This window comes from Microcaecilia unicolor, chromosome 4 (genome assembly GCF_901765095.1).
Source record: "Microcaecilia unicolor chromosome 4, aMicUni1.1, whole genome shotgun sequence".
Taxonomy (NCBI): Eukaryota; Metazoa; Chordata; class Amphibia; order Gymnophiona; family Siphonopidae; genus Microcaecilia; species Microcaecilia unicolor.
In genome coordinates this window covers 73,055,552-73,082,172 of record NC_044034.1, presented here as the reverse complement: position 1 = coordinate 73,082,172, position 26,621 = coordinate 73,055,552, and the positions used below count along the sequence as shown (strand labels likewise).

Here is a 26,621-nt window from a genome sequence, read left to right as displayed (position 1 = left end):
TATCATATCTCCCCTCAGCCGCCTTTTCTCCAAGCTGAAGAGCCCCAGCCCCAGCCCCAGCCCCAGCCTCTTCAGCCTATCCTGATAGGGAAGCCGTCCCATCCCCTGTATCATCTTTGTCGCCCTTCTCTGCACCTTTTCCAATTCCACTATGTCTTTTTTGAGGTGCGGCGACCAGAATTTAACACAATACTCGAGGTGCGGTCGCACCATGGAGCGATACAACGGCAGAATAATATCCTTATTTTTGTTTTCCATCCCTTTCCTAATGATACCCAATATTCTATTTGTTTTCCTAGCCACAGGAGCACATTGAGCAGAAGTTTTCAACGTATCATCAACGACGACACCTATATCCCTTTCTCAGTCCGTGACTCCCAATGCTGAACCTTGCATGACGTAGTTATAGTTTGGGTTCCTCTTTCCCACATGCATCACTTTGCACTTGTTCACATTAAACGTCATCTGCCATTTAGACACCCCCAGTCTCCCAAGAGACTTCTCAGAGCCTATGTTGCAAGCCTTAACACTAATTCCAACAACAAAGGCACAAACCTCATCAATTACAGAATAAAGGACCAAATTAGAAATTGTCCTGTAACCTGGCATCAGCCCTTCCCTTCTCACCCATCTATCCCCGTAGCCTGGTATCAGCTTTACCCATACCTACCCCCCCCCAATCCATCTCCATAGCCTGGCATCTGCGCTTCCTTTCCTTTCCTACCCAACCCCATAGCCCAGCATCAGACCTTCCCTTCTCTATCTTACCCCCCATCCATCCCTGTAGCCCTTCCCTACCCCACCATCCATCCCATAGCTAGGCATCACCCTACCTTAACCCCCTCCAACCCTGTAGCCTAACGTCAGCCCTGTCCTACCCCCTATCCATCGCCCCATTGTCTGGCATCTCCTCCCTACCCACCCTAAACAACATCAGCATTAAATATACTGTTTTTTAAAAATATAGGCTGGGCACTGCAGAGCCCACCTCAACCCAGAAACCCACCTACATTAAATTTAAAACTTTTAACAAAAAATGTTTTAACTTGGGCACTGCAGAGTATCCCCACCAACATTAATTAAATTTTATTAGTGTGCAGGTTAAAATTTTTAAAAGATTGTATATTTGTCATGGTGGTTCCTTGGTGGGTTTTGGGTGGAGGGTGGGCTGTTCACTGCCTAGCGAAAAAAGGTATATTTAGTGCCCTAGGCAGTGAAGAGCCCACCCTACCCAGAAGCCCACCGGCACCACCAGCTAGCAGCATTACACTAACTTTACATTTTAAGTAAAATTTATTTTATTTTTGTACCTGGGCAGCTGGGCTTTGGTAAAGGTGCAGCCTCAGAGAACCCAGCATATTGTTCTCCCCTCCATGTGGGCTGTTGTTGTGGTGCCACGGAGGAGTTCTGAGGCCTGGGGGGGGGGGAGGCTCAAGGCTGATCGTTCCAGCTGCAGCGGGAACTGCGGGACACTGACGGCAGACGGCAAATTTCGCCATGCAGCACTGCAGCGCCGTCGGCTGCACAGGGGGGGGGGGGGAGAGTAAGAGTATGGCAAAAAGCAGGAGCAGAGGTCACACTGGAACTCTGCAACAGTAGCGGTACCGGCAGTGAGCAACAGTAGCAGCACCGGCGTCCAGCTGCAGCGCTATTGCCTACAACTTCCGGGTCAATTCAGGACCCATTCGACCCGCCCGGCGCCGCACTAAAAAAACAAAACGAAACAAAAAAAAAATGTAGGGACAATCGCGGCAGGACTGGAGAGCTGCCAGATGTCTGGGTGGGCCTGAGCTGTGATTGGATGGGCCTGGGCCCACCCAGGCCCACCCGTAGCTACGCCCCCGGCACCCATGTGTGTTAGATCCTCTGAAAGGGCCTATTTAGTGTTCTCATATTCTTAGAGAACTTTGAGTCCCCTCAGTTTTTTCACAGAGGGCAGTTCTCTATTTACATACCTTTAGAAAGGAGTTTACTTAGTTACGCTTAGTGCTGTTGGCTCCATGTTTCTGGCAATGTTACATATCCTTATTTTCTGAGGCTAGTGCACTGGTCTCCATGGTAACCATGGAACCTCAGTGCTGCCATGGGGGGCATTTTATCCAGGTGCAGTGTTAACAGCAAAATAGTTTTATTCTGGAAGGTGGCTGCCTTTCAACCTGAAGGTCACACAGGTTTAAGACTGGTTTGTGCATCATATTAGAAGCTATGGAACTCAAACGCGGCATATTTTACTTCACTCTCCTATATTGCTTACCTTGACAAGCAGTTCATTGCATGGCTGGGACAGCTTACACTACACTACAGATCTAAAGGTTAGCTATGTTGGTTTGCCTCAGCTGCGCTGCTCTCTGTAATTGCGCACTGGCCAAAACTATTACGTAGCAGCTCCAGCCACTACTCTATCAGCGGCACCACTACCTGTATGCTGTAGTGTCTCTAAATGCTTCTATTGCACTTTTGCACCTTTTCATTGTATTAGACGCTAGTGATTATTGCATAGCTACTTCAATGTAGACAAATAGCTTAATGTTTAAAGCAACCAGCCGAGAGTGAGCACAGAGATCTTGAAGTTGCTGGTTCAAGTCCCACTGCACCTTGCCATCAATAGTGCACAGTGGTACAAACAGCCATATTCTGCTATATCATCTAGCTCTGGCTCTCGACTACACTAAGCTCCAATGAGCAGCCAGTTCTAATGCACAGCCACACAAGCCATTCTTGACCCTCTTAGCAAGAAGATAGCTCTGGCGTAGGCATTGGACAGCTGATTTGGCTTCTAAGTCATATTAGCAAGCTACCTTTTAAAGTAAACTTTTGTTTGGAGAAGATCTAGAGAACTTGAGTAAAGACCTAGGGGACTTCAAGTCTTGGAGATTGCCACAGGACAAGTCTAAAGATTATTTTAAATCCTCTCAGTCTCATCTTAGGCTTCGTGAGGCCAAGTGCTACAGGCCAGGCAAATCTCTTTCAGGGTTCCCACTTCAACAAAGACAAGCCATCTTTCATTCTGCCAAAAAACTCTGTTTCAAACTCCAGGTCTTCTGCATCTCCCAATGATGGGGTCTCAGTTCACTCCTTGGGTTTCATAATTCCAGAACTCCCCTCCAGGTTCCATGAGGAGTGAACCAAAATTACCTCAGACCAATGTGTCTTGGAAATACTAAAGAAAGGTTTCAAACTGGAGTTCTCCCATTCCACTGCAGATTTTTTTCTTGGAATCTCCATGCAAGCTCCAGTCCAAATATCAAGCAGTTCAAGCCACCTTGCAAATGCTTCTTCATTTAGACACAGTCGAGACTGTCCCCAGTTGCAATTGGGGAATGGGAAGTTATTCCATTTACTTTGTAGTTCCAAAGAAGGGAGCTTCCTTCTAACTGAGTCTGGACTTCAAAAAAAGTCAGAGTGTTAAAGGTTCAACATTTCACTTGGGGAATGGGAAGTTATTCCGTTTACTTTGTAGTTCCAAAGAAGGGAGCTTCCTTCTACCTGAGTTTGGACTTCAAAAAAGTCGGAATGTTAAAGGTTCAACATTTCACAATGGAAACATTGCAGTCTGTAATAGTTTCAGTACAGCAGAGAGAGTTTCTAACCTCCCTGGATCCCAAGGAAGCATGCTTTCATATTCCCATTTCACCTTCCCACAGAAGATTTGTGATTTGCAAACCTTGGAGAACATTATCATTTATGACCATGTCATTCAGCCTTTCCACATCACCAAGGACATTTTTTCAAGGTCATGGTGGTAGTGGCAGCCTTCCTTTGCAAGGATAGATTGCAGGATCATCCATACCTCGCGATTGGCTGATTTGCGACTCTTCAGAGAGTCTGCAAGTTTCATCCAAGATAGTTGCTCTTCAGTCCTCAGGATTGATATTTAATTTCACCAAGAGACAGTTGTTTCCAACACAAATCTTGGGGTATCTGGGAGTGATATTCGACATAGGCTTAGGGAAGACATTTCTTCCTTTTGCTCATCAGCAAAAGATTCACACCCAAGTCAGGTTCTACTTTCCCTACCAGATCCTGGGATCTGGGAATATGCTCAAGTTCTAGGTGCAATGGCCTCTATCTTTGACATTCTTCCATGAGCCAGATTCCACATTAGACCACTTCAGGAGTTTCTTCTCAGCTGTTGGTCTCCATCTCTCTTGGACCCTCCAAGCCAAACTCAGCCTCAACTGATGGATTCAGTGCAGCCTTCCTCTGACAATTCAGAAGTTCTCTCTGTCTGCAAGCAGCTATCTGTAGCAGCTCTGGAAGGAATATGAAATCTGTTGCACCCAGCTAAGGCACGCGCCTTAGCTGGGTGCAACAGATTTCATATTCCTTCCAGAAGTCCAACAGTCAACCTCCTCCTGAATTGCCAGATGTGGAGACAGGGCTGGCATTTTTGGCAGATTCCCTTGTATGACTTGATTTGGGTGTCAACCAAGCACATGTCTTGGTGTTCACAGCCTGCCGTTTGCTGTAGTTGCACTACTGGGTAGCAGATGCAGCTTCAGACGGCGTCTGGTTAAGCTCCCTTTAATGGCAAGCTGTGTTTGGTGAGGATTTAGCGAAGTTGGAGAAAGATATGGGTGACTCAAAGACTCAGCGTCTTCCTGAGGACATGTCTAAATGTTTTTTCCGGTCAGATCATGCTCGCCTTTGTTTTAAAGATACCAGGGGCTATCGTCTTGAGCAGCCTAGTTTTAATAAGAGATCCAGGTATCTGTCCAAGCAGGGTTTCAGAACTCCAGACTTCGTCCTGTCAAGATACTCCGGATTTCTCCTGAAGGGGTGATGAGGCACACAGTCCCATCTTTCTTCCTAAGGTGGTTTCTGCCTTTCATCTCAACCTTTGTTTTTCCGGCTTCCTTGATGTTCGCCTTGTGGTCTTACACTGTTTTTCTTGCGGTTCTTATTGGTTAGTTCTCTCTGTTGGAACTTGTTGCTGCATTTTTATATTTTAGATGGACTGTTGTAAGTGGTTTACGTGTTTGCAGTTCTTGGTTTAGCACTTTTCCCTGTGGGGAAGGAGAAATATTATAATTATGTTTTCTTCTGCTTTGTTATGGGAAATATTAACTGACCAAGGAGCATTCCATCCTATGACACTGCAGTTCAGCGCTCTCTATCTCCACCTGCTGGTAGATGGTCACATCCCACAAGTCTCTGGATTTATCTGCTGAGACTAAAGGAAAGAAATTATCAGGTAAGAAATAATTTTTCCGTAAGGGCTCACGTGGTATCCGTGTGTGAACCAGTTAGTGTGCAGTAATGAACATAAGAAATAAGAATAACTATACTGGGTCAGACCAATGATCCAACTAACCCAGTAAACTGCTTCCAACAGTGGCCAATCTAGGTCACAAGTACCTGGCAGAAACCCAATTAGTAGCAACATTCCATGCTACCAATCCCAGGGCAAGCAGTGGCTTCCTCGTGTCTATCTTAATAGTAGACAATGGACTTTTCCTCCAGGAACTTGTCCAAACCTTTTTTTTAACCCAAATAAACTAACCGCTGTTACCACATCCTCCAGCAGCAAATTCCAGAGCTTAATAGTCTTCATACCTTTTGAAAGATGTGAAAATTGATTCACTTTCTACCCATTCTATACTACTCAGAGAATGGGCGTTCCTGCTCAAACTGGTTAGCATAGGAACTCCCACTCTCTGCCCATGACATGCCCCCTCAAAATGTTTTTTTAATTATTTAGTATGTGATTAGTGCCCATACATTTTTTAAGTTACTGCAGGACACTTGAGTGCATCCTATGGCACTCCATTTTTAGATGCACAGTAGCACTTAACACAGCATGATTTAATACAGAATTTTTTCTGTGTGGTAAGCTCAAATTTAACACAACACTTTTTGGGCCTTTTTTTCAATGCTGCCAGCCACAGAGGCAAGGTTGGTGGGCTGCATGGGGGAGGGGGGAGAAATGCCAGGCTTCAGGAGGAGGAGAAAGAGGGAAAGAGATGCCAGACCTCAGGGATGGGTAGCAGCTGGGAGCCAATGTGTGTGAGCTGAATAAGGGACTCAAACATGTGTGTCACACGTGCCTGATGTGTGTGACTTGGCATGTCGGAGCTTTTTCACTGTGGGTTCATAGATTTGTCCTTAATATGTAAGCCCTCTGGAGATAGAGAATTCTTACTTTACCTAAATGTAACTGGTTTGAGCTATATATAAATATATAAAATTAATAATATATACTCATTATCTGGTGATCTTGTCTAAGTTTCTATATTTTATATATTAGTTTGTCAAAGTCATTTTTTGAATTGTTTTTCTGCCACTTTCCATAAAGTTGTCACTATGAATTAATCAAGAACTATTGTACATGTTTTGAAGTTCCTCCTTTTTGTTTGCATTTGTTTGAATATGTGCCCGTGGTCTCTCATAAATGTTAGAAAATGTTTTTCATGTGGGAGATGACTGGTTATAAAAGATAACCACATTTAACACTGATCCTTTCACTCTCATAGTTCCTTATTTTTACTTCTCTTTTCTTGTTTCTCTATGTGCAAGTTCATACTAAAGGTCAGATGTATAATGCATTTTTCCCCATAGACACAAAGGGGATGATAATAAAATCCCGCTGAATGTGTAAGACAACTGGATAAATTTATCAGGTTTTCAGGATACCCACAATGAATATGCATGAGATAAACTTGCATGCAGTACCTCCATTGTATGCAAATCTATAAATGCGTATTCATTGTGGGTATCCTAAAAACCTGACTAGGTAGATGTGTCCTGAGGACTGGGTTGAAAACTCCTTCCCTAAAGGAATACACACCTATAGAATAGGGATGAATAGGACAACCAGACATTGAAGGCATCAAGGTATAGAACAGAAATCAGGGAGCAGATCTACAAGTGTGTAGTACAGGAACCATGGAGAAAGACTACAGAGCCAGTGAGAAGCAAGATGCCAAGACAAGCAGAAGTACTGGAGGACACATCTCAAAAGTCCTTATTGTGCTAGCATAGGTTTGTTACTGGTGATCTTTTTATATACTGCCACCAATCAGGGTACAACCTGCACTGAACCAGTGAGGCCTTCTGAAAGTGTATCTACTGCCATCACAGCCAGATGTTAAATACACTGTGACCTTGCGTTGTTCCTCTATCTCCAATGGCTTCAGTGTAGATGCTTGGCCTCTTTCTTTATCATTGTCGGCTCAAGCCCCGTCAAACCTGCCAACAGGTTTACTTACTTAAACTTAGCCAGCTGAAATTTGAAAACTTGTTCCAGGAATGCCTCCCACCATAGGCATTGGAATGGATTAGGCCACAGCTTGTTCATTTTAGAGTAACTGTATAAAGTAGTGGTTTCCAAACCTGGTCCTGGAGGCGCCCTATGCCTGGAATAGACTTCCTGAGCCCCTACGTCTTGCCCCGTCCTTGACCATCTTTAAATCTAGATTGAAAGCCCACCTCTTTAACATTGCTTTTGACTTGTAACCACTTGTATCCACTCGCCTCCACCTACCCTCCTCTCCTCTTTCCTCTACACATTAAATGATTTGTTTGGTTTATTTTTTTGTCTACTAGATTGTAAGCTCTTTGAGCAGGGACTGTCTTTCTTCTATGTTTGTGCAGCGCTGCGTATGCTTTGTAGCGCTATAGAAATGCTAAATAGTAGTAAATAGTAGTAGTAGGCCCCACCAAAATGTTTGAGTACAGTTCAGTATGCTGGCTGAAGTCGTCCCAACTCCCACCTTATCTCATGCAGCCTTAGTAATGAACATGTGGATGGAAGTTATAGACCTAACTCGTTAGTCTCACTCACATACACAAGGAGTACTCAGGCTGCATATACTGCAGCAGGACATGTTTATCCACTCCTACTTTAGCTGAGATAACATTTAACCATTTCTCTGACCTCATGTGCAACTTTCTTTAAATCAATCACCTTACTTTCTAACTCTTCCTACTTTCTTACCCTTCTATATGTTACATCTTTGCTTTACCCTTTGCTATCACCTATAACGTTCTATTACATATTGTGTTGACATTGTAAATAGTATACCATGCCATACTTTGTATTGTTTTTGAATATTTTTACTGCTGTAATTGTCTATTGCTCATGCTTGATCTATTCTTACTGTACACCGCCTTGAGTGAATTCCTTCAAAAAGGTGGTAAATAAATCCTAATAAATAAATAAATAGACCTATAACTTGTGCTGTCTAATTTTTTGCCATGAGTGTGCTGTGCCCCACTCAGATCAAAACTGCCATAGCTGCCACTGGCACACCTACAGCTCCCTCCTCTCCTCCCCCTCACCTCACCTCTGCTGCTACTTTTTGTTTCACCCCTGCTTCTTCTCCAGTTTTCAACACTAGATACAGCCCCTGCCGTCTCTCACCTCTGCCTGCAGCACTGTTACTTTTTGTTTACACCCCCTACTTCCACTGCAGTTAACAATGAGTTGGGAACTGGAGATTTCAGGGGTGCTGCTGCCTACCTCCCCAGAGGATTTACCCCGGCTGCTGCTGTAGTTGGTTCACATCAGTTGGGGAAGGAAGGAATGGGGAGGGAGGAGAAAGCATGGGGGGAGGGAGGCCTGGAAGCTAGAGAAAACAGGAGGAGAGAGCATAGGAGCAGGAAGAGGCCTGCAGGCTGGAATAGGCAAGAGACAGTGGGGGGGGGGGGGGGGGGGGGGGGGAGATAGGGGCTGCAGGCTGAAGAAGGTAGGCAATAGTGTAGTGATAGGGGAAGTCTAAATGCTACAGAAGGCAGGATAGAGCATGGTGAGCGAGGAAGGGAATTACCACAGACTGGAGGAAAGCGGGAGAGCGCATGCAGACCTGTCAAGTCTCCTGCATTCAGTGGGAGACTTCCAAGAACTCCTGTTCTGTTCAGCAGCTTTCCTGTCCGTGGCAACAGGAGTTACATTTTATAAAGGTATCTCCTATTGCCAAGGAACCCTCAGGTAGCACCCAGGTGCAGGACTACATCTTTTTAGGCGCAGCCAATTAAAGGACCGAGGTAGCTCCAGTGGTGCAGCCAAAGAGACAGTTTGAGGAAAATGCCTCAATAGTGTTTAATCTGTCGTCCAAACGCTTGGCAATTATGTGCATATGTTAAAGTATATATTGTCCTACTGGCAAATATATGCACAAAATTACACATGGCTTCGAGCAGATGTACTTTTGTTTGTGAACCTTCTGGTAGGCTATTAATTATGACACATAGCGCATATGTTGGCTTTATAAAACTGGAACAATATACGTGCCTATGAGTCTTTTTTGCCATGGCACTGCTATAAAATTACCTTCTATGGAGGCAATTCTATAACTGGATACCTATAAATAGGCACCTCGAGGGCATCTGGTAGATGCCTATTCTATAGAGAAAAATGTAGGTGTCTAATTTCCTTTATAGAATACTAGTGTAACACCAAAAATACATTCCTATAATTTAAGCATGAGTACTTACGCCAGCCATAGAGGCATGCATAAATGTGTGTTCCTGAGTGCCGGAACTACATGTGTACATGATAGCATTCTATAAGTTAGAGGGCGAACTCTATATAGCAGTGTTTCCCATGTCCAGTCAGGTATCCCTTGCCATTCAGGTTTTCAGGATATCGACAATGAATATGCATGAACTTGATTTGCGTACACTGCCTTCATTATATTCAAATCTCTTTCATTCATACTCATTGTGGATATCCTGAAAACCTGACAGGCAAGGGGTACTCCAGGACTGGACATGGAAAAACACTGCTGTATAGGCCACCTAAAGTTAGGTGCTGGGATGATGCAAGCTAAGCACAAATTTTATAAAGGCAGTTCCATATGGACAGGGCTGCCAAGAGACAGAGCCGAGCCTGGGGCAGGGCCGCTGCAGCCGCACCCCCCAACTGGGCCGCAGCCGCTACTGCTCCCTCCACTCAGACTACTGCATCCATCCCATTTGGGCTGCCACCCCCTACTCGGGCCACTGCCACCTCCCATCCACTTACCTTCCTGTGTCTGCTCCTCCCTCAGTCTGTCACTGTCCTGCTCCTGTGTGCCAGAACCCGGGTTATCACGTTAACGCAGTCACCCGGGCCCTGACCCCAGGAACCAGAGAGAGACAGATTAAGGGAGCAGAACCTTCTGCCTGCCTACGGAAGCCTTGTTGGCACTGAGCCCCCCTTGGAGGCCGAGCCTAGGAATTTTGCCCCCCCTCTCGGCAGCCCTGATATGGAACTGCCTTCATAGAATATTAACTTAAGTCATTTTTGCGCTGACTTTAGGCATGAGCATTTACATCTGCCAAAGGCTGGTGCCTAACTACTGAGAAAGCCTAACTCTGTGCCTAAATCCTGGGACAGTCCATGCCAATGCTTTGGCCACACCTCTTTTGGAGTTGCACAAGAGATGAATTAGGCACACAGGCTATAGAATAGGAAAACAGAGCACATACATGCATAACCAATAATTAATGCAATTAGCTTCTTGTTAAGACTTATGCATCATGTAATCAGTGTGTAAGTGTAAGCATGTATATTATAGAAGGCTATCACAGTGCATCTGTCTTTATGTACTAAGAATGCACCTACTGTATATGGAGCCTATCCTATAATGAAAAGTATGCCCTTACTTTTCTTTCTAGAATACTAGTATAACAAGTCAAATATGTGCCTAGATTTTCAAATATGGTTTTGTTCTCTCTCCTGCTCCTGTCAGGACGTGACCACCCGGGTTCCGTCAGGAGCAGGAGAGAGAGAGATACCCCTGCCCTGGGTCCTCCCTGGAGGCCTGGGTCCGGGAATTTTGCCCCCTGCCTCCCCCCCCACCTCGGCGGCTATGGAGGAGATGCAGTGAGTGGTGCTGCTGAAGATCAAGAGAGTGCAGTATTAGATAAGTTATGTAGTTAGGGGAAGGGCAAAGGCAGCGGCAGGGACCGACAGGGACCGACAGAGCAGAACACCCTCCACTGATTTGCACCCGGGGCGGTCCGCCTCTACTGCTCCACCCTCAGTATGCCACTGGGTATATATAGCTATGGTTTGGGAAGGCCTGAACATTATGCATGTATTTCCAGCTTTGAAATGGCATACATGCATACTTTAAAAATCAAGATGTCTGCATTTATGCAGTTAACTGCTCATTTGGACTTGAGGTTTGACAGGTTGACTGAGGGGAAAATTGTACTTACCTCTCTGGTATTTAAAACCACCTCACAAATTAGACATTTCTACCTAGGCTTCTTAATTGACTCCCTTTGGGCAGCTCAGTTTTGTAAAATCCATCATTTACATGTGTAAGTGCCAGCATTCATGGAATAGATTGCAAAGTCACCACAGTACTGGCCTTTACACCTTCAAAACCTCTTTTGTGGAATATGTTCCTTTGCAAAATGGCTGGTCCTGCTGTTCACGCTGGAAACTACATATGCATCCCTTGTATCCTTTTATGTATTTTATAAAAGACTCCCATGCCCACTGAGCCTTTGTAAATACTCAGGAAATTGTTCATGTCCATATTTTGATACTCCTTTTCTTGCGTAGATGTTTGAAAGGTCTCAAAAGAGTGCGACCTATGTAGGTTAAAGAGCATGCTACCTTTAAAAAGACACAGTACACTTCAAACATTGAAATCAGCCGAGATGCACAAACACAGCACAACTCTATTGAGACCTTTCACACAGACCCCTGAGGCAGGCACTCAGTTCAAACACGGTGCTATGTGGGTCCTTCAAGGAATAAAGTGTTATATTTCATTCAGTCCTCCTGTTTTTCTTCTGGAAGAGCTTTGCTGGCTACATACTCTTTCTTTTGGTGCTTTTGTACATAGTGTATCATGGTCCTCCGCTTCTGCGGCTTACCCCCCCCCCCCCCCACTCCATATATACTAGTTTAACCATTGTGTACTATTGGGTGGTGTAGTTTGTCTTCATTGTAACAAAATAGTTCTACTTGCCAACAAAAACATATATTCCCTAATTCTATGTATGGTGCTCAAAATTGCACAGGCAAATTTGGCTGTGTGCCCAATTTGTGTGTGTAATTTGAGTAATGAGCTAATTAGCGCCAATATTTGTGCGCTAACAATCAATTATTGGTGGTAATTGGTAATAATTAGAACTTACGCATGCACCTTTATAGTTGGTATTTTACAAAGATGTGCACATAAATTTTTACACGTGGCTCCAAAAAAGGGGTGTGGCCACGGGAGGGGCATGGGTGGATCAGGAGCATTCCAAGAATGTGCGCTCAGTGTTACAGAGTATAGCAGATCCATGTCTAATTGAGGCATGAGGACTTATACCAGATTTCAGTTTGTGTAAATCCTCACACACAGAATTGGGTATGGATTCCCAGTGCTATGTGCTATTCTATGTGTAGGGCTCAATTTGGAGTGTGCATTTTTTTTGGCACCCAAATTTGAGTGCCGTTTACAGAATTTAGTCCATATTGTAAAAGTGTACATACCATTTTAGGAGGCCTCCGGCTATCTACAGAGTAATCATCAAATAAGAAAATCTGTGGTGACAGTGAAAAGCAAATACCTAGAACATGCACTATTTTAATAATCTCCTCCTTCCAAAACTGTTGAATATATATACAATGCCAAATATATATAAATATATATATATATAATATATATATATATAAATATAATGTATATAATATATATATATATATATATATATATATAAATATGTGGCCCAAACGTTAGGACTTTAAAAAAGTTATGCTCATAAATTTTGGACCACCATTCATCTAAATTTATGAGCCTAATTTAGGTACCTAGTGCTGTGATAATATCTGCTAAGCTCCTAATTTATTCTCTAACCCTAAATCCACACATGTTGCCAACCCACTTTTTTTGCACCAAAATTTAGGAGTTCAGTGAAATTTTGAGTATAAATTAGGCACTCAGCCAACTCTCAAAGGGGCACTTTACCAAATGGTGGTAGAAGGGGCCCTGTGGTGGCATCAACATGCAGGTTTGCCGTGCGCCGAGGACCCCTTTTCTGCCACTGGTAAAAAGCTTTAAAAAAGGAAATGGCTGTATGATAAGTTAAGTACTTGCCGCGCAGCCATTTCCTGGGGGAAGCCCTTACCGCCTCCTAAATGGCTCTGGAGGTAGACCAGCAGTAACCTGCACTGCTCGATTACTGCCAGGCATGCCTCCTGTGCTAGGGCCGATTTGGAGCATGGCGATCTGGTGGTATGGCTACTGCTGCTTCATAAAAAGGCCCCAAAGTTAGGAGCAGAAATCCTTTGAGTCTCGATCCCTATATTATCATTTTATGCTTGTGGGACATAGGATGGGGACATAGGTATCCATCCTGTTTCTGTCAGCACTCCTCTAGAAACAACAATGGAAATAAAAATAATGCATCCATACGAAAGTTTACTTTGAAATAATGTAGATCAAATTATGAAAAGGAAAGTTACAATTTCATAATTCTCTAATAGATTGCCCAGGATACAATGCAATACCTATTTTATAAGACTATATTTCTTATAGGTCCGAAACCCACAGTAAACCTTGGTTTGATATTTATAAATAGAGTGGAGGAGTGGCCTAGTGGTTAGGGTGGTGGACTTTGGTCCTGACAAACTGAGTTCAATTCCCACTTCAGGCACAGGCAGCTCCTTGTGACTCTGGGCAAGTCACTTAACCCTCCATTGCCCCAGGTACAAATAAGTACCTGTATACAATATGTAAGCCACATTGAGCCTGCCATGAGTGGGAAAGCACAGGGTACAAATGTAATAAAAATAAATAAATATACTGATAAAATAGTTAACTTTGTGTTTAGACAGCTTGTCAGTATTTAAAATAAATGTTTTATAGTTTGTTATCTTAGTGGAAAGCCATGTTTCCTTCCTCTGTGAAGCAGACTGACATAAGGTTTACAATGATCCTTCACACGTGGAAGTTGAATGACAAATGTGAAGTATTATCATTTATAGTCTAACTCGAAGGTATGATTGTTCCCCTTTTTTCCTATAGCAGTTTACAGTTCTGAAAAACAATACTATGAACCTTTTCAGTTCTTGTTTTATTTGGTTTATATAGATCTATCCCATGTGAGGTCCCTTGTCTCAGCATGTTTTCTTTAAACAAGGAATGGGTTGATCCTGTCCAACACTATAATGGGATAAGAAGGGTTCAAGTCCAGCAGGTAGGGTAGAGGGATTTTGCCAAACTTTCCAGAAGACCTCTAACAGTGTGGAAGTCAGAGGAGTCAGTTTTATTCCCCTTTACTTTCATGCCCTTAGTCTGCAGCTCCCTTTCCCTACACCTGAGTTTGATAATTGAACTAAAAAATCAATGATCACCACATAAAAAATGCAAGTTAAGGAATGTGCTGATGGCTCTTTGAATTTGTGTAACTGTCAGGATCCATGGTTTTGCTTAGAGTACAGCTTCTCTTTGCTGCCCTAGGTGATTGCCTAGTCTTGCCTAATGGTTGATCTGGCCCTGGTTAGGAGGAAATGTGAGGGTTCCAAAGGAACCTACAACTCAGTTTCCCCAGCAGGACTGTTGACCTCCAGGTCACATACCTGGAGATTTTGCTTGGAACCCAGCTGACTAGTCTTGTTATGGTTTCTAACTTCATGGGAGCCATGAGCATCTGAGCCCTAGTATACATGAAATTCCTAGTGCAGCAATCTCTTATGCGGAAACTCACGTAATGGAATGTTGCTCTAATGGAAATTCTATTTTGGGACTGGAATTCAATATATGGAATGCATGGATTTTAAATAATGGAATTTTGAAACAGCATTTTTCCTGTACTGCTGAGCTTCCCACGGACCATTTCCTGTTCTGCACAGAGGTAAAAGCTTGTTGCAGTGGCCTAAGTTTCAGAAGAGAAAAATATGCCATACAAAGCTACAAATCTATTTCAGGAGAGATAAACATCGGAGAAAAACTCCTGCAACAGTTCAGAACCTCTATCCACATTCCACCTCTATTGTCAGTAAGGTGTTTTGAGTCTGGTGAGATGTGACCTAAATATCCATGGCATTAGGGTTTACAACATCCACAGTAGCGACAATCTATGAGCATAAAGACAAAATTAAAGCAAGGTTGTGAGCAGTGACAGCTTTCAGGTTGTCTCATCATACCAGGGATGCCATGGAATATATGGAAAGATAGCCAGATATCTAGATTGACGATCAGAACCAATATAATATCCTCATAAGCAAAGTGATAATTCAAGAGAAGACATCCAGGGACCTATTTATCAAAGCATAATAAGGCTTTGTATCTAACACACATTAATATCAATATTGGATGTGTGTTGATAAAATTTCCATAGTGATGGTTGAAGAGTGGTTGCCATTTGGAAGAAGTCAGCCGTGTAATTAATGTGAAGGACGAACTGTTAATGCGTGCTAATACTTTGGCAGATAACATGGATACAGTTTAACTACATCTTTGCAATCAACAACTTCTGGATAGTCCATCTATTAAAGTTTGTTAGATTCAAGTCTTTATTTCCCCACTTTTTTTTTGTTTCTGGCTGTGTGTTAATCTTCCTTTAGAATTACATTTCATTAAGTATTATTACTCATTTCGTAAAGCTTTTAAAAAATTTATATATTTGAGTTTAATAGTTTTTAGTGTATTTTAGTTTATAAGGTTATGTTGTTTCTGTTTTTAATAGTAATTTTTTATTGATTTTTTTTTGTACACTCCTGATGTTTTGTAATCAGTTTTCTTTATTGTATCTCACCTTGAATCTCAACTCGAGGGAGTTGGTGGTTGATAAGTCTGATATGACATAACATAACATAACATAACATAACATAACATAACATAACATAACGTGAGTTAACTGTTCTACATTATCTGCTAATTTTGTAGATAGTGAGCACTCCCTGCTCCTTTCCAGCTCTTCCTTACATTATCATAAAATTCCATAATATGAGTTTTAACGTGAGATTTAACACACATGAGTGCTTTGACTGGCATGTTAAGCGCTTAACACAACTTTGTGAATAGACCCACAAGTTTGTATGAAAACTTATAGTGTGAGCATGGAGTGATCTCTAAGAAAATTTAAATGGTGGCATGCTTTAGACTAGAGAACATTGAGATGACTGGAGAATCAGAGGAATAAATGATGTACTTACCTACTATAGCAAGCCATACAAGAAGAAGAAACGTAAGCAGCTGTGTTTGGATGCATTTTTGCTAAGCTGAGCAGGCAAACAAAAGCTCCAAATTAAAATCAAGGAAAACAAAGAAGAGAACAATCTATGGAATGAGGTAGATGACCCAACAGAAGAGTCTGATGTTTCACAGAAAAAGGCAGATTGTAAGTCATGGTACATGATTAGACCTGCACTATGCTGGGTATGGAACTCCCATCCTTTAGGATGAGCTGTTTTCTTCTCTTGTGTGACCTTGTGGGCTGGGTATGTTCTGGTGTGTTCTATCTTGGCTTGTCCTTGTTTCAATGTGGGTGTTGTTGTGTCATGTCGACCTTGGTTTATCATGTCTGCCTTGATTTGTCTTTACTTTGATTGGTCCTCTTGATGCCAGTCCAGAGCAGTGGAGGTGTGTGGGGGTGGGGGGAATGGGGTGTATCTTCCTTGTCTCTGGGTTGGCTCACTGCTGGATCATTCTTTGTGCTTGTATATTAGCTCATGTTCTAGTTTCTTGCCTTGGGCTCTGCTTTGTCTCTTGTCTTGTTTTGGCTTCCAGCCTGTTCATTCTCCTGTGCTAAATTCCTGTTACAGGTTTTGTATGGTTTATCCATTTTGGTATTTCCGGTTGACAGAGACGTTTGTGCAGTAGCACTGTGCATGTGATTTCTCAGTTAACTGTTTGTCAGTTTGATCTGCAAGATTAATTTCTGTATTGGAAATCAATAGACCCCTGACGCAGGCCTTTACGGTTGAAACACGTTTCGTGTCAGGTTGCTTTTATTGATTTGAAATAAAGACCTTGTTTGAGAAAACATCACCTGTGAGAGGACTCTTTTGGATCCACTGTTTGTGTGGTTTGTCCAATCATAGGCATAAAAAACCCTTTTTTTTCATCATTAAATTTCGCTAGTATCTTGATTTGCTGGTTAGCTTTATAGTGACTAAACAAAAGAAAAAAGATTCAGCTCAACTGTTTCAAGGTGCTGTAGTCAAATCAAGTATTATCTGCACTGTCATTTTTCAGCATCACCAGGTATCCCACAACCATCATATGAAGTAAATGTTGCTTAAATGTAACTGATGTTGTAATTACTTTAATAGAGTGTATAATGTTTCTAAATGAAACCATGATTTGGTGACACCACCAAGCCACAGGCTAGTCAGTTGGAACCAATAGGCTATAATTGCCGCAGAAACCAATTGATTCAATGTCGGCAAGTTGGTTTTAGCAAGTATTGTTAAGCAATGCCAGAGAGACCAGGGTGACAGGATGCTCAGGAATAGTCTAACTAGATTTTGTGCAACTGTCTCATTAATTTTAGAAGCTCTCTCAGTTATTACAGTGTGTGGTGGTAGGTTATGTGGGTTAGGTCAAAAGTTGGCTATTGGATTAAGTATGGAAGCTTGTGTTTATTTATAGTAACATAGTAAATCACAGCAGATAAAGACCTGAACGGTCCATCCAGTTTGCCCAACAAGATAAACTCATTTTACATGGTATGTATTACTTTATATGTATACCCGAGTTTGATTTGTCCTTGCCTTTCTCAGGGCACAGACCGTAGAAGTCTGCCCAGCACTGTTCTTATACTAAATGTTCTGAAGCTAACATTGAAGTCCCTTAAAATTTACCCTCCAGCCCATCCATATCTATTCAGTTACAATCAGGGCATAGACCATAGAAGTCTGCCCAGCACTGATTTTGCTTCCCTATTACTGGCGTTGCCACCCAATGTCCACTAAGATTCCATAGATCCATTCCTTCTAAACAATACATTCACAAAAACTGCTGGAGAAAGATATCAAATAACAATGATCTCTCTTTTGCAGAACAGTCTTCATAAAATGCTATAAATGCCCTTTAGGAACTGGTAAAAAAATAAAATCCCAATGGATCCTGTTATGTGGCAAACACATTTTTATTGTAAAATTACACTATGATATAAAACAATTTAAAAATTTGTGGTTTGGGTAGTTTGAAGGTCAGTATTCAATGAACAGTGAGTGGTAAAGTTATCCAGATATACTTATGTGGATAACTTAATTAGGTATTCAGCTGTATTCCTCTCAATAATGTGCTGCTGAATATATCTGTTTAAAGTTATCTTGGTTAAAGCTTTCTGGATCACTTTAGGTCAGCCCTCCAATTTGATGAGACTTACCTAGCTATTATAACTTTAGATGGACTGTACCTAAATATAAGTATCCAGTTAAAATCAAACCATATCTCCAGGAAAGCCTCCCTTGTCACCTCTTTTGTGATGCATAAGTGTCTGTATTCAGTGGCAGGTGCCAATGATGAGGCCCATACCTCCATCACCTGTCTAGGCATAGTACTCCAATGATCACCCCTGCCAGCCTCCGATGTCTTCTCCTCCCCTCTGAAATTTTCCCTAATACATCGAATTTCCCCACTCCTCCAGTATATCCAATCCCCCAGGCACTTCATACCTATAAAGAAGACCCCACTTCTGACCCCCCCCCCCCAGCAACTACAATTTTCTCACCCTCCCAAGATGCTCACAGCAGACCCCTCCCTCCCTCCACCCTTCATACCCAATCCCAGGCTTACCAGGTCCTTGGTGTTTAGTAGGAGAAGGAAAGATCCCCACTGGGGGTTCAACAATGGCCACCACACAAAATTACTGCTAGGGTCCAAATACATGTTCAGGGAAGGAGTTTGGACAGAATGTGGGTGGAGTCACAAGTTATTATGTATTTTATAAAATACACATGTACTTTTGGTGCTAACATTTACCCTTGCTCCAGAGAAGGCATAAATGTCCATGGCTATAATCTAGCTGCCCTTCTGGAGGAGTAACATTTTATAAAGTTACACAAGCAGTGCCTATGTGATTTTATAAAATAAGCTAAAAATAGATGCCTTCTCCTTCTCCATCTCCAAACCTAGGCAACCTCTTATAAAATCACCCTTTAGAGTATAAGCATATAATTTGGAGCAAGTGTAAATTTGTATATGGGAATCTGTGAGCTGTTGGGATTGTTTATCAGTGTCTTTTTAATCAAGACACATAGGCCCCTATCCAGCTTATTTTCAAAAGAGAAAGGCGCCCATATTCTGACCCATATCGGGAGGTGGGCGCCTTTCTCTCAAGGGCGCCCAAATCGGTATAATCGAAAGCCGATTTTGGGCGCCTCCAACTGCAGTCCGTCGCGGGAACAAACAAAGTTCACAGGGGTGTGTCGAAGGCGTGGTGAAGGAGGGACTGGGGCATGTTTATTGGCCGAGGAGAGATGGGCACGCTCGGCCGATAATGGAAAAAAGAAAGGCGTTTTTAGCGAGAATTTAGGGCACTTTTTTTGGACTCTTTTTTTTCACGACCAAGTCCCAAAAAAGTGCCCTAAATGACCAGATGACCACCGGAGGGAATCGGGGATGACCTCCCCTGACTCCCCCAGTGGTCACTAACCCCCTCCCACAAAAAAAAGAACTTAAAAAATTTTTTTTTTCCAGCCTGAAATGTCATACCCAGCTCTATCACAGCAGTATGCAGGTCCCTGGAGCAGTTGTTAGTGGATGCAGTGCACTTCAGGCAGCTGGACCCAGGCCCATCCCCCCTACCTGTTACACTTCTGGTGGTAAATGGGAGCCCTCTAACCCCCCCCCCCAAAGCCCACTGTACCCACACGTAGGTGCCCCCCTTCACCCATAAGTGTTATGGTAATGGTGTAGACTTGTGGGCAGTGGGTTTGGGGGGGGGGGATTTTGGGGGCTCTGCACCCAAGGGAAGGGAGCTATGGACTTGGGAGGTATTTTAAATTTTTAAAAAATTGTTACAAGTGCCCCCTAGGGTGCTCGGTTGGTGTCCTGGCATGTGAGTGCAGTTCACAACGAATCCTGGCCCCTCCCATGACCAAATGCTTTGGATTTGTTTGTTTTTGAGCTGGGCGCCTTCGGTTTCCATTATCGCTGAAAAACGATACCGCCCAGCTCAAATCCGTACAAATCCGATGCATTTGCCCGGCACCAACCGTATTATCGAAAAAAAAGATGGACGCCCATCTTTTTCGAAAATATGTTCTGTCTCGCCCCTTCACGTACCCGTCCTCGGAGATAGACGCCCATGAAGATGGGCGTTCGCGTTCGATTATGCCCCTTTATGTTGCCTTTATTAAACAATGTTTAAAATATGCACATTTTTGGACTTCTTACAAAGGCATCCTTTTATAAAATCCGCCCACTTACTAGCTAATGTTCAAACTATCTATAAAGTGTATGCAGTGAAAGTACTTGTGTTCTGTGCATCTACACAAGCTACTCAAAAGTGCCCCCCAATGTGTGAACATTTTGGCAGATTGGCTTGGGCAGTAGTGCTTATTGAGGGGCATAATTGAACGGGTCCAGCCATCTATAAGGGCGGCCATCTTCAAAGCTGACCCCGTAAAGCGGCGTCCCGACCATATTATCGAAACAAGATGGCTGGCCATTTTTTGTTTCGATAATATGGTTGGAGCCGACCAAATCTCAACATTTGGGCCGGCTTTAGAGATGGCCGGCATTGGTTTTCAGCAATAATGGAAACTAATGGGGGCCATCTCAAACCCGGCCAAATCCAAGGCATTTGGTTGTAGGAAGAGCCAGCATTTGTAGTGCACTGGTCCCCTTGACATGCCAGGACACCAACTGGGCACCCTAGGGGGCACTGCAGTGTACTTCAAAAATTGCTCCCAGGTGCATACCTCCCTTATCTTGTGTGCTGAGCCCCCCAAATCCCCCCCCCAAAACCCACTACCCACAATTGCACACCACTACCCTAGCCCTTAGGAATGAAGGGGAGCACCTACATGTGGGTACAGTGGGTTTTGGGGGGGGTTTGGAAGGCTCCCATTTACCACCACAGGTGTAACAGCTAGGGGGGGTGGGCCTGGGTCCACCTGCCTGAAGTGCACTGCACCCACTAAAAACTGCTCCAGGGACCTGCATACTGCTGTCAGGGAGCTGGATATGACATTTGAGACTGGCATAGAGGCTGGCAAAAAATGTCTTTAAATTTTTTTTTTGGGTGGGAGGGGGTTGGTGACCACTGGGGGAGTCAGGGGAGGTCATAGTAACATAGTAACATAGTAGATGACGGCAGAAAAAGACCTGCATGGTCCATCCAGTCTGCCCAACAAGATAAACTCATATGTGCTACTTTTGTGTATACCTTACCTTGATTTGTATCTGTCCTTTTCAGGGCACAGACCGTGTAAGTCTGCCCAGCACTATCCCCGCCTCCCAACCACCAGCCCCGCCTCCCACCACTGGCTCTGGCACTGACCGTATAAGTCTGCCCAGCACTATCCCTTAGGAGAAACATTGGAGAATATGGACTATTTAAGGATGTTTTTAAAATATATGATTAGTGTTTAAAACATATCAACCTATAACTACCATGTGATTTGTAAGACAGAATGATTTACCTACTTAGGACTTGATTTTCAAATATGGGCTGGTCGGCCTCCTTTAGCCGCAGCTTGGTAAAAGAGGCTCTAAATGAATAAGTTAAAGGTTCTGAAAAACAATTAGACCTGGAAAATTAATAAAAGAAAAACTAAGAAAAGACCAATTTATTAAATGAAGCTGCAAAAGATAAATATTCTTTCCAACCCAATGGTATGCTGAAAAGAAATATATAGAGTCAAAAACAATGTCTCTACATGTCAGGAGGAGGAGGGGCAAAGTAACTCAAAATCTGACAAAAGTCCGGTGGTCATTTGGTCAGTTCGGGCACCTTTTTGAGGCTTGGTCGTTAACAAAAAGGGACCAAGTAAAGTCGACCAAATGCTTGTTAGGGTCGGCTTTCTTTTTTCCATTATCGGGCGAAGCCGGCCATCTCGTAACCACGCCCCGTCCCGCTTTCTGTACCCTGTTGACACGCCCCCTTGAAGTTTGGCCAGCTCCGTGATGGAAAGCAGTTGAAGCCGGCCAAAATCGGCTTTCGATAATACCGATTTGGCTGGGTTTAGGAGATGGCCAGTTATCTCCCAATTTGTGTAGGAAGATGGCCGGCCTTCTCGTTCACAAATAAGCAGGATTGTGTGCTACGGTACAACAACACTCTTCTTTTTTTCTCATTTTTTGCTTTAAAAGATGTTTAATCTAGAAGGTAATCATTAATGAGGTAATCATTAATGAGGTAATGTTTGATGATGCAGGTACAAATTACATGTGTTCATTTGTGTTTTCCAGCTGCTTTGATATCCTTGGCTGTAAACGCTGCTACAACCCAAAATATATCCAGCATTAGTTGTATTTTAGAATACCAGAACTACAGCAATGTAATTGGATGGAACTTGTCAGGATCTTCAAAGGTAAAGCTATAATGAACAGGAACACTTATGAAGTAACTTCAGGCACTAGAGTCCACTTTTCCTAACACTCTTCTAACACATGCTTTGACAATGGCTCTGATTGACTAGAGTATGTCAGCCATTCCTACAGGAAAAAGCCAATGTGTATCAGGCCCAGTGATTGTAACATAAAATGATCAGACTAGCAAGTTTTATTGAGCATTTCTTAAGGGTTTTTACAGATTTTACTGAGCTGTGAATTACAAGGAAAACCAAAAAGAAGATAACACCAGACAGTAATATAATAAATGCCGACAGATAAACACCAATTAGTCCACCCAGTTTGTCTAAACAAGATTCCTTTTTTCCAGTTGGGAAGATGGTCCATCCCATTTGCTCAGTCTAGAGTCCTCCTTTCTGGTTTGGGAAGATGGCCCATCTAGTTTCCTCAAGCTAGAGTACTCCTTTCCAATTTGAGAAGATAGTCCATCTAGTTTTACCAGTCTAGATTCCTCCTTTCCAATTTGGGAAGATGGTTCATCCCATTTGCCCAGTCTAGGATCCTCCTATCCAGTTTAGAAAGCTGGTCCATCCAGTTGCCCAGTCTAGATTTCTCCATCCCAGTTCTCTTTCATTTTGGGAACATAAATATGCAAGTTCAGTAGTTAAACCAACACCAGCATCCTTCATGTCTTTTCTTTGATCTTCTATTAATGTTTCTGCCACTGCCTTTTATATCTGCCCCTAGAATGTCCAAAATCTATTATAGTGCCTGCTTCAGCTACCATCAATGGTAGGCTATGTGAGATATAGTCCTCTTACTATCTTACAAAACTAACTCATAGTATAACATCCAAAACCTTTTCCATGTCCACACAGTCACACAAATTTATTTGACTGTTGTCCGAAGCATCAGCCCCCATGCTCTTAGGTGGCAGTTCAATAAATGGCACCTAACTTAAGGAGCATGCTTAGTGCTAATTCTATAATGTGTTAGGTCATCCCTAACACTGTTATAGAATACCAGCACAAATCCAATTTTCCATACAGAAAGTTGTATCAGGGAGGCCAGTCACAGCACAGGAAAGGCCCCGCAGTACAGAGAGCAGCCTTCAGTACTGCCTCTGCCATGACCTGTCAGCATTTGGAGGACTGGGGTGGGGGGGGAATGAAGTTAGGCAGATGCCGGACCTGTGTGAGTGCACGGAAGGGGGAGAGACACTGAACCCAGGCGCATGGGAGGAGAGGAGAGAGAGCCTGGATCAAAGGAGAAGGGGAAGAGAGGGATGCTGAACCTGGGGTGGTGTGGGGGGGGCTGAGGGAAGAGAGAGAGAGAGAGGCCTGGAGTAAAGCGGAGGGGGAAGAGAGGGGCAGATGCTGGACTGATGGAGCAGAGGGAAGAGAGAAAGAGGCAGAGACTGGACTGGGGAAGAGACACTGGCCCAATTGGAGGGAGGTTGAGAGAGAGAGATGAAGGCTACAAAAGGTGGGTGAGTGGGGGGGGGGGGGGGGGGGGTCAGGGATCAAGGAGACACAGAAGGAAGAGAGGAGAGAAGCCAGACATGAAGAGGGACAGGGACACAAAAGAGATGCTGGCTCTGGAAGGAGGGAGCATAGGGAAAGGGTCACAGACACACAGGGGAGATACTTGTCAGGACAGATAGAGACACATAAGGAAGATGAATGGTAGACATAGAGAAGAAATGTCAAAAGGACAGAAGTCCCTGGAGAGAGTTAAAAAAAAAAAGCAAAAGGGCGCTCAGACAGCAAAGGTAGAAAGGAAAGTATTTTTGTTCTGAACTTATTAATTGTAATATGTTAGCTTTAGGAAATGTGTATCCTCCCCCCCCCCCCCCTACCTCAGTCCCCACTATCTTGGGAGCAATGGTATTATAGGGGAGGCCCATTCAATCCTAGCTATGCCACTGATGACCCGGCATTGAATTTCAGGATATAATGCTGATAGTGGCTAACAAAACACTGATTACTGCTGGCTGAATGTAGGGCCTGATATTTCTTTCTGGGGATTTAGCGTGCACCTTTTTCAGTAGTAACTCAAGATGAGTTACATTCAGATACACGAGGTATTTCCCTGTCGGGCTTACAGTCTAAATTTTGTACCTGAGGCAATGGAAGGTTGAGTTGCCCAAGATCATGATTGTTAGCCCAGTGCTCCAACCACTAGGCTACTCCACTCTCTGCTCATGGGCTTGTGTTTTCACCTCTTTACTACTCCAAAGTAAACATTCAAGCCCCAGCCCTCATTTCTTTCATCTGTTATTCCATCTTATTACTATACTTGGACTCTGCATTAAGCATGTTATTCTCTCATAGCTTTGCTTGGCATTATCTCTTTAAGCACTCAGGCATTTACCACCCACTAGTAATAGAAAACTGTTATAAAAGGAACTTCAAATTCATGTTTGAATGTATTCACAAAGTTTAGACTAGCAAATAAACTTTGCAGTAGATATTCAGCCCGTGGCGGTCAGCGTTTTTTAAGCCACACATCCGTGGGCTGAATTAACTCTAGATATTCAATGCCAGGCCACATCAAGGCTCCAGCATAGAATATATTCAGACTGGTGTTCAATTAGCTCAGTTAACTTTATTCACTTGCCAGTTAGTTATCACCACTAACCGGTGACCCAAGACCCCACCAGTGCGGCTCTTTAGGTTTTGTCCTTTGAAAGTGAAAATGGAAAAAAAACAATCTGAAGGTATTAATTCAGAAGGCCTCGTCACAATGAGTAGCTCAGGCAGTTCTCTACCATAAGGCATATTTTAGTTTTATTTTTATATAGTACTTTGTAAGGAAAAATGCACTTTTTCTGTATTGTTTTGCTATATAACCTGTGGCATCAGTTCTGCAAAGTTCTTGAGGTTCATAAATAACCACGTTATTGGCCTTACCTGCCTGCAGTATTTCATGTTGCTGGATTCTCAGGAGGCTAAGATACCTTTTACTGGACACACATAACAGTCATCCAAAGGCACTGCTGTACATAATCCCTCAAGATATGGAAGACGCACTAAAAATCTGTAAATATAAAGATATGTAGGAAAGAATGAGACCAACTGCGGCCTACTGCATGTAAAGGAAGTAATTTGGACAGATATAGTCTCTGTTTCTATGTTCTGGAAGAGCACACGGCTCCCTTCACAAGATGTGATCCAGAAAATGAGACTGGTGTAGTTTCAAAATTTCATAAATATCATCACCAGGGTCCTATCTTTATCGCACTAGCAATGTTTTGCCCTTTCACTGGGTGTGATTGGCATGGAGCTTAAACCAGCGTATAGAACATCACTATGAAAAGACTCAGAACTCTTGAACCCAAATTTTCTTTAATATTGTAATCAAACAAGGAAAAATAACTTACATTTCAGATGTGCTGGACAAGAGGTTTTGCCTTTCAAACTGGGAGTCTGTTCTCCACCAGCTCTCTCTCCATGCAAGAGAGAAGCTGGGAGTAATTCAATTCAACAACACGCTGAGTAGAGACGATGTTTATACTTTTACACTGATGAAATCATGATAGCATCACAGTAGCTTGAAAGGGGTCATACAGCAAAATACAGCATAGCCAGTTTCAGTTCATAGAGTAGAGGAGTGTGGTAGCCGTGTTAGTCCACTCTTAAGGTTATCAATAGAAATCAAACAAAATAAAACATGGAAAAGAAAATAAGATGATACCTTTTTTATTGGACATAACTTAATACATTTCTTGATTAGCTTTCGAAGGTTGCCCTTCTTCGTCAGATCGGAAATAAGCAAATGTGCTAGCTGACAGTGTATATATAAGTGAAAACATTCAAGCATTACTGTGACAGTCTGACAGGGTGGGAGGATGGGGGTGGGTAGGAGGTATGCATGGGGACATCAAAGCATATCATTGATATTCTAATAGGATAGAGGAAATAAACTGTAGACTAACTCTCTAGACCAGATGGAGAGAGAAAGGGAGGGGCACAACTAGCTCGGCATGCACAAAGAACAAGGCAAGCCAATAGAAAGAGTCCCATAAAACACAGGGATCTGGGACATGTGCTCTGGAAGAGCCTATTACAGAGAACTACAAGATTACAGGGATTTATAATTCAAGGGCACAACTTTAATTAAAGGTAAAATCAGTGTAATCTGTTACAGACAATGCTTAACACGCACACACACACGCACACACACAAACACACACACATCTATCTATCGATCTATCTATAC

The 26,621-nt window shown here is 43.0% G+C and overlaps 1 protein-coding gene across 1 annotated transcript in view; it reads left to right on the top strand.

Moving 5' to 3' along the window:
- The window catches only part of FLT3 (fms related tyrosine kinase 3), a 164,706-nt gene that overhangs the window by 20,748 nt on the left and 117,337 nt on the right, over positions 1-26,621 (top strand). The window contains exon 2 of the mRNA XM_030200337.1: positions 22,299-22,420. Coding sequence (XP_030056197.1) covers positions 22,299-22,420 — 122 coding nt within the window. The remainder of the gene's footprint in view (positions 1-22,298; positions 22,421-26,621) is intronic.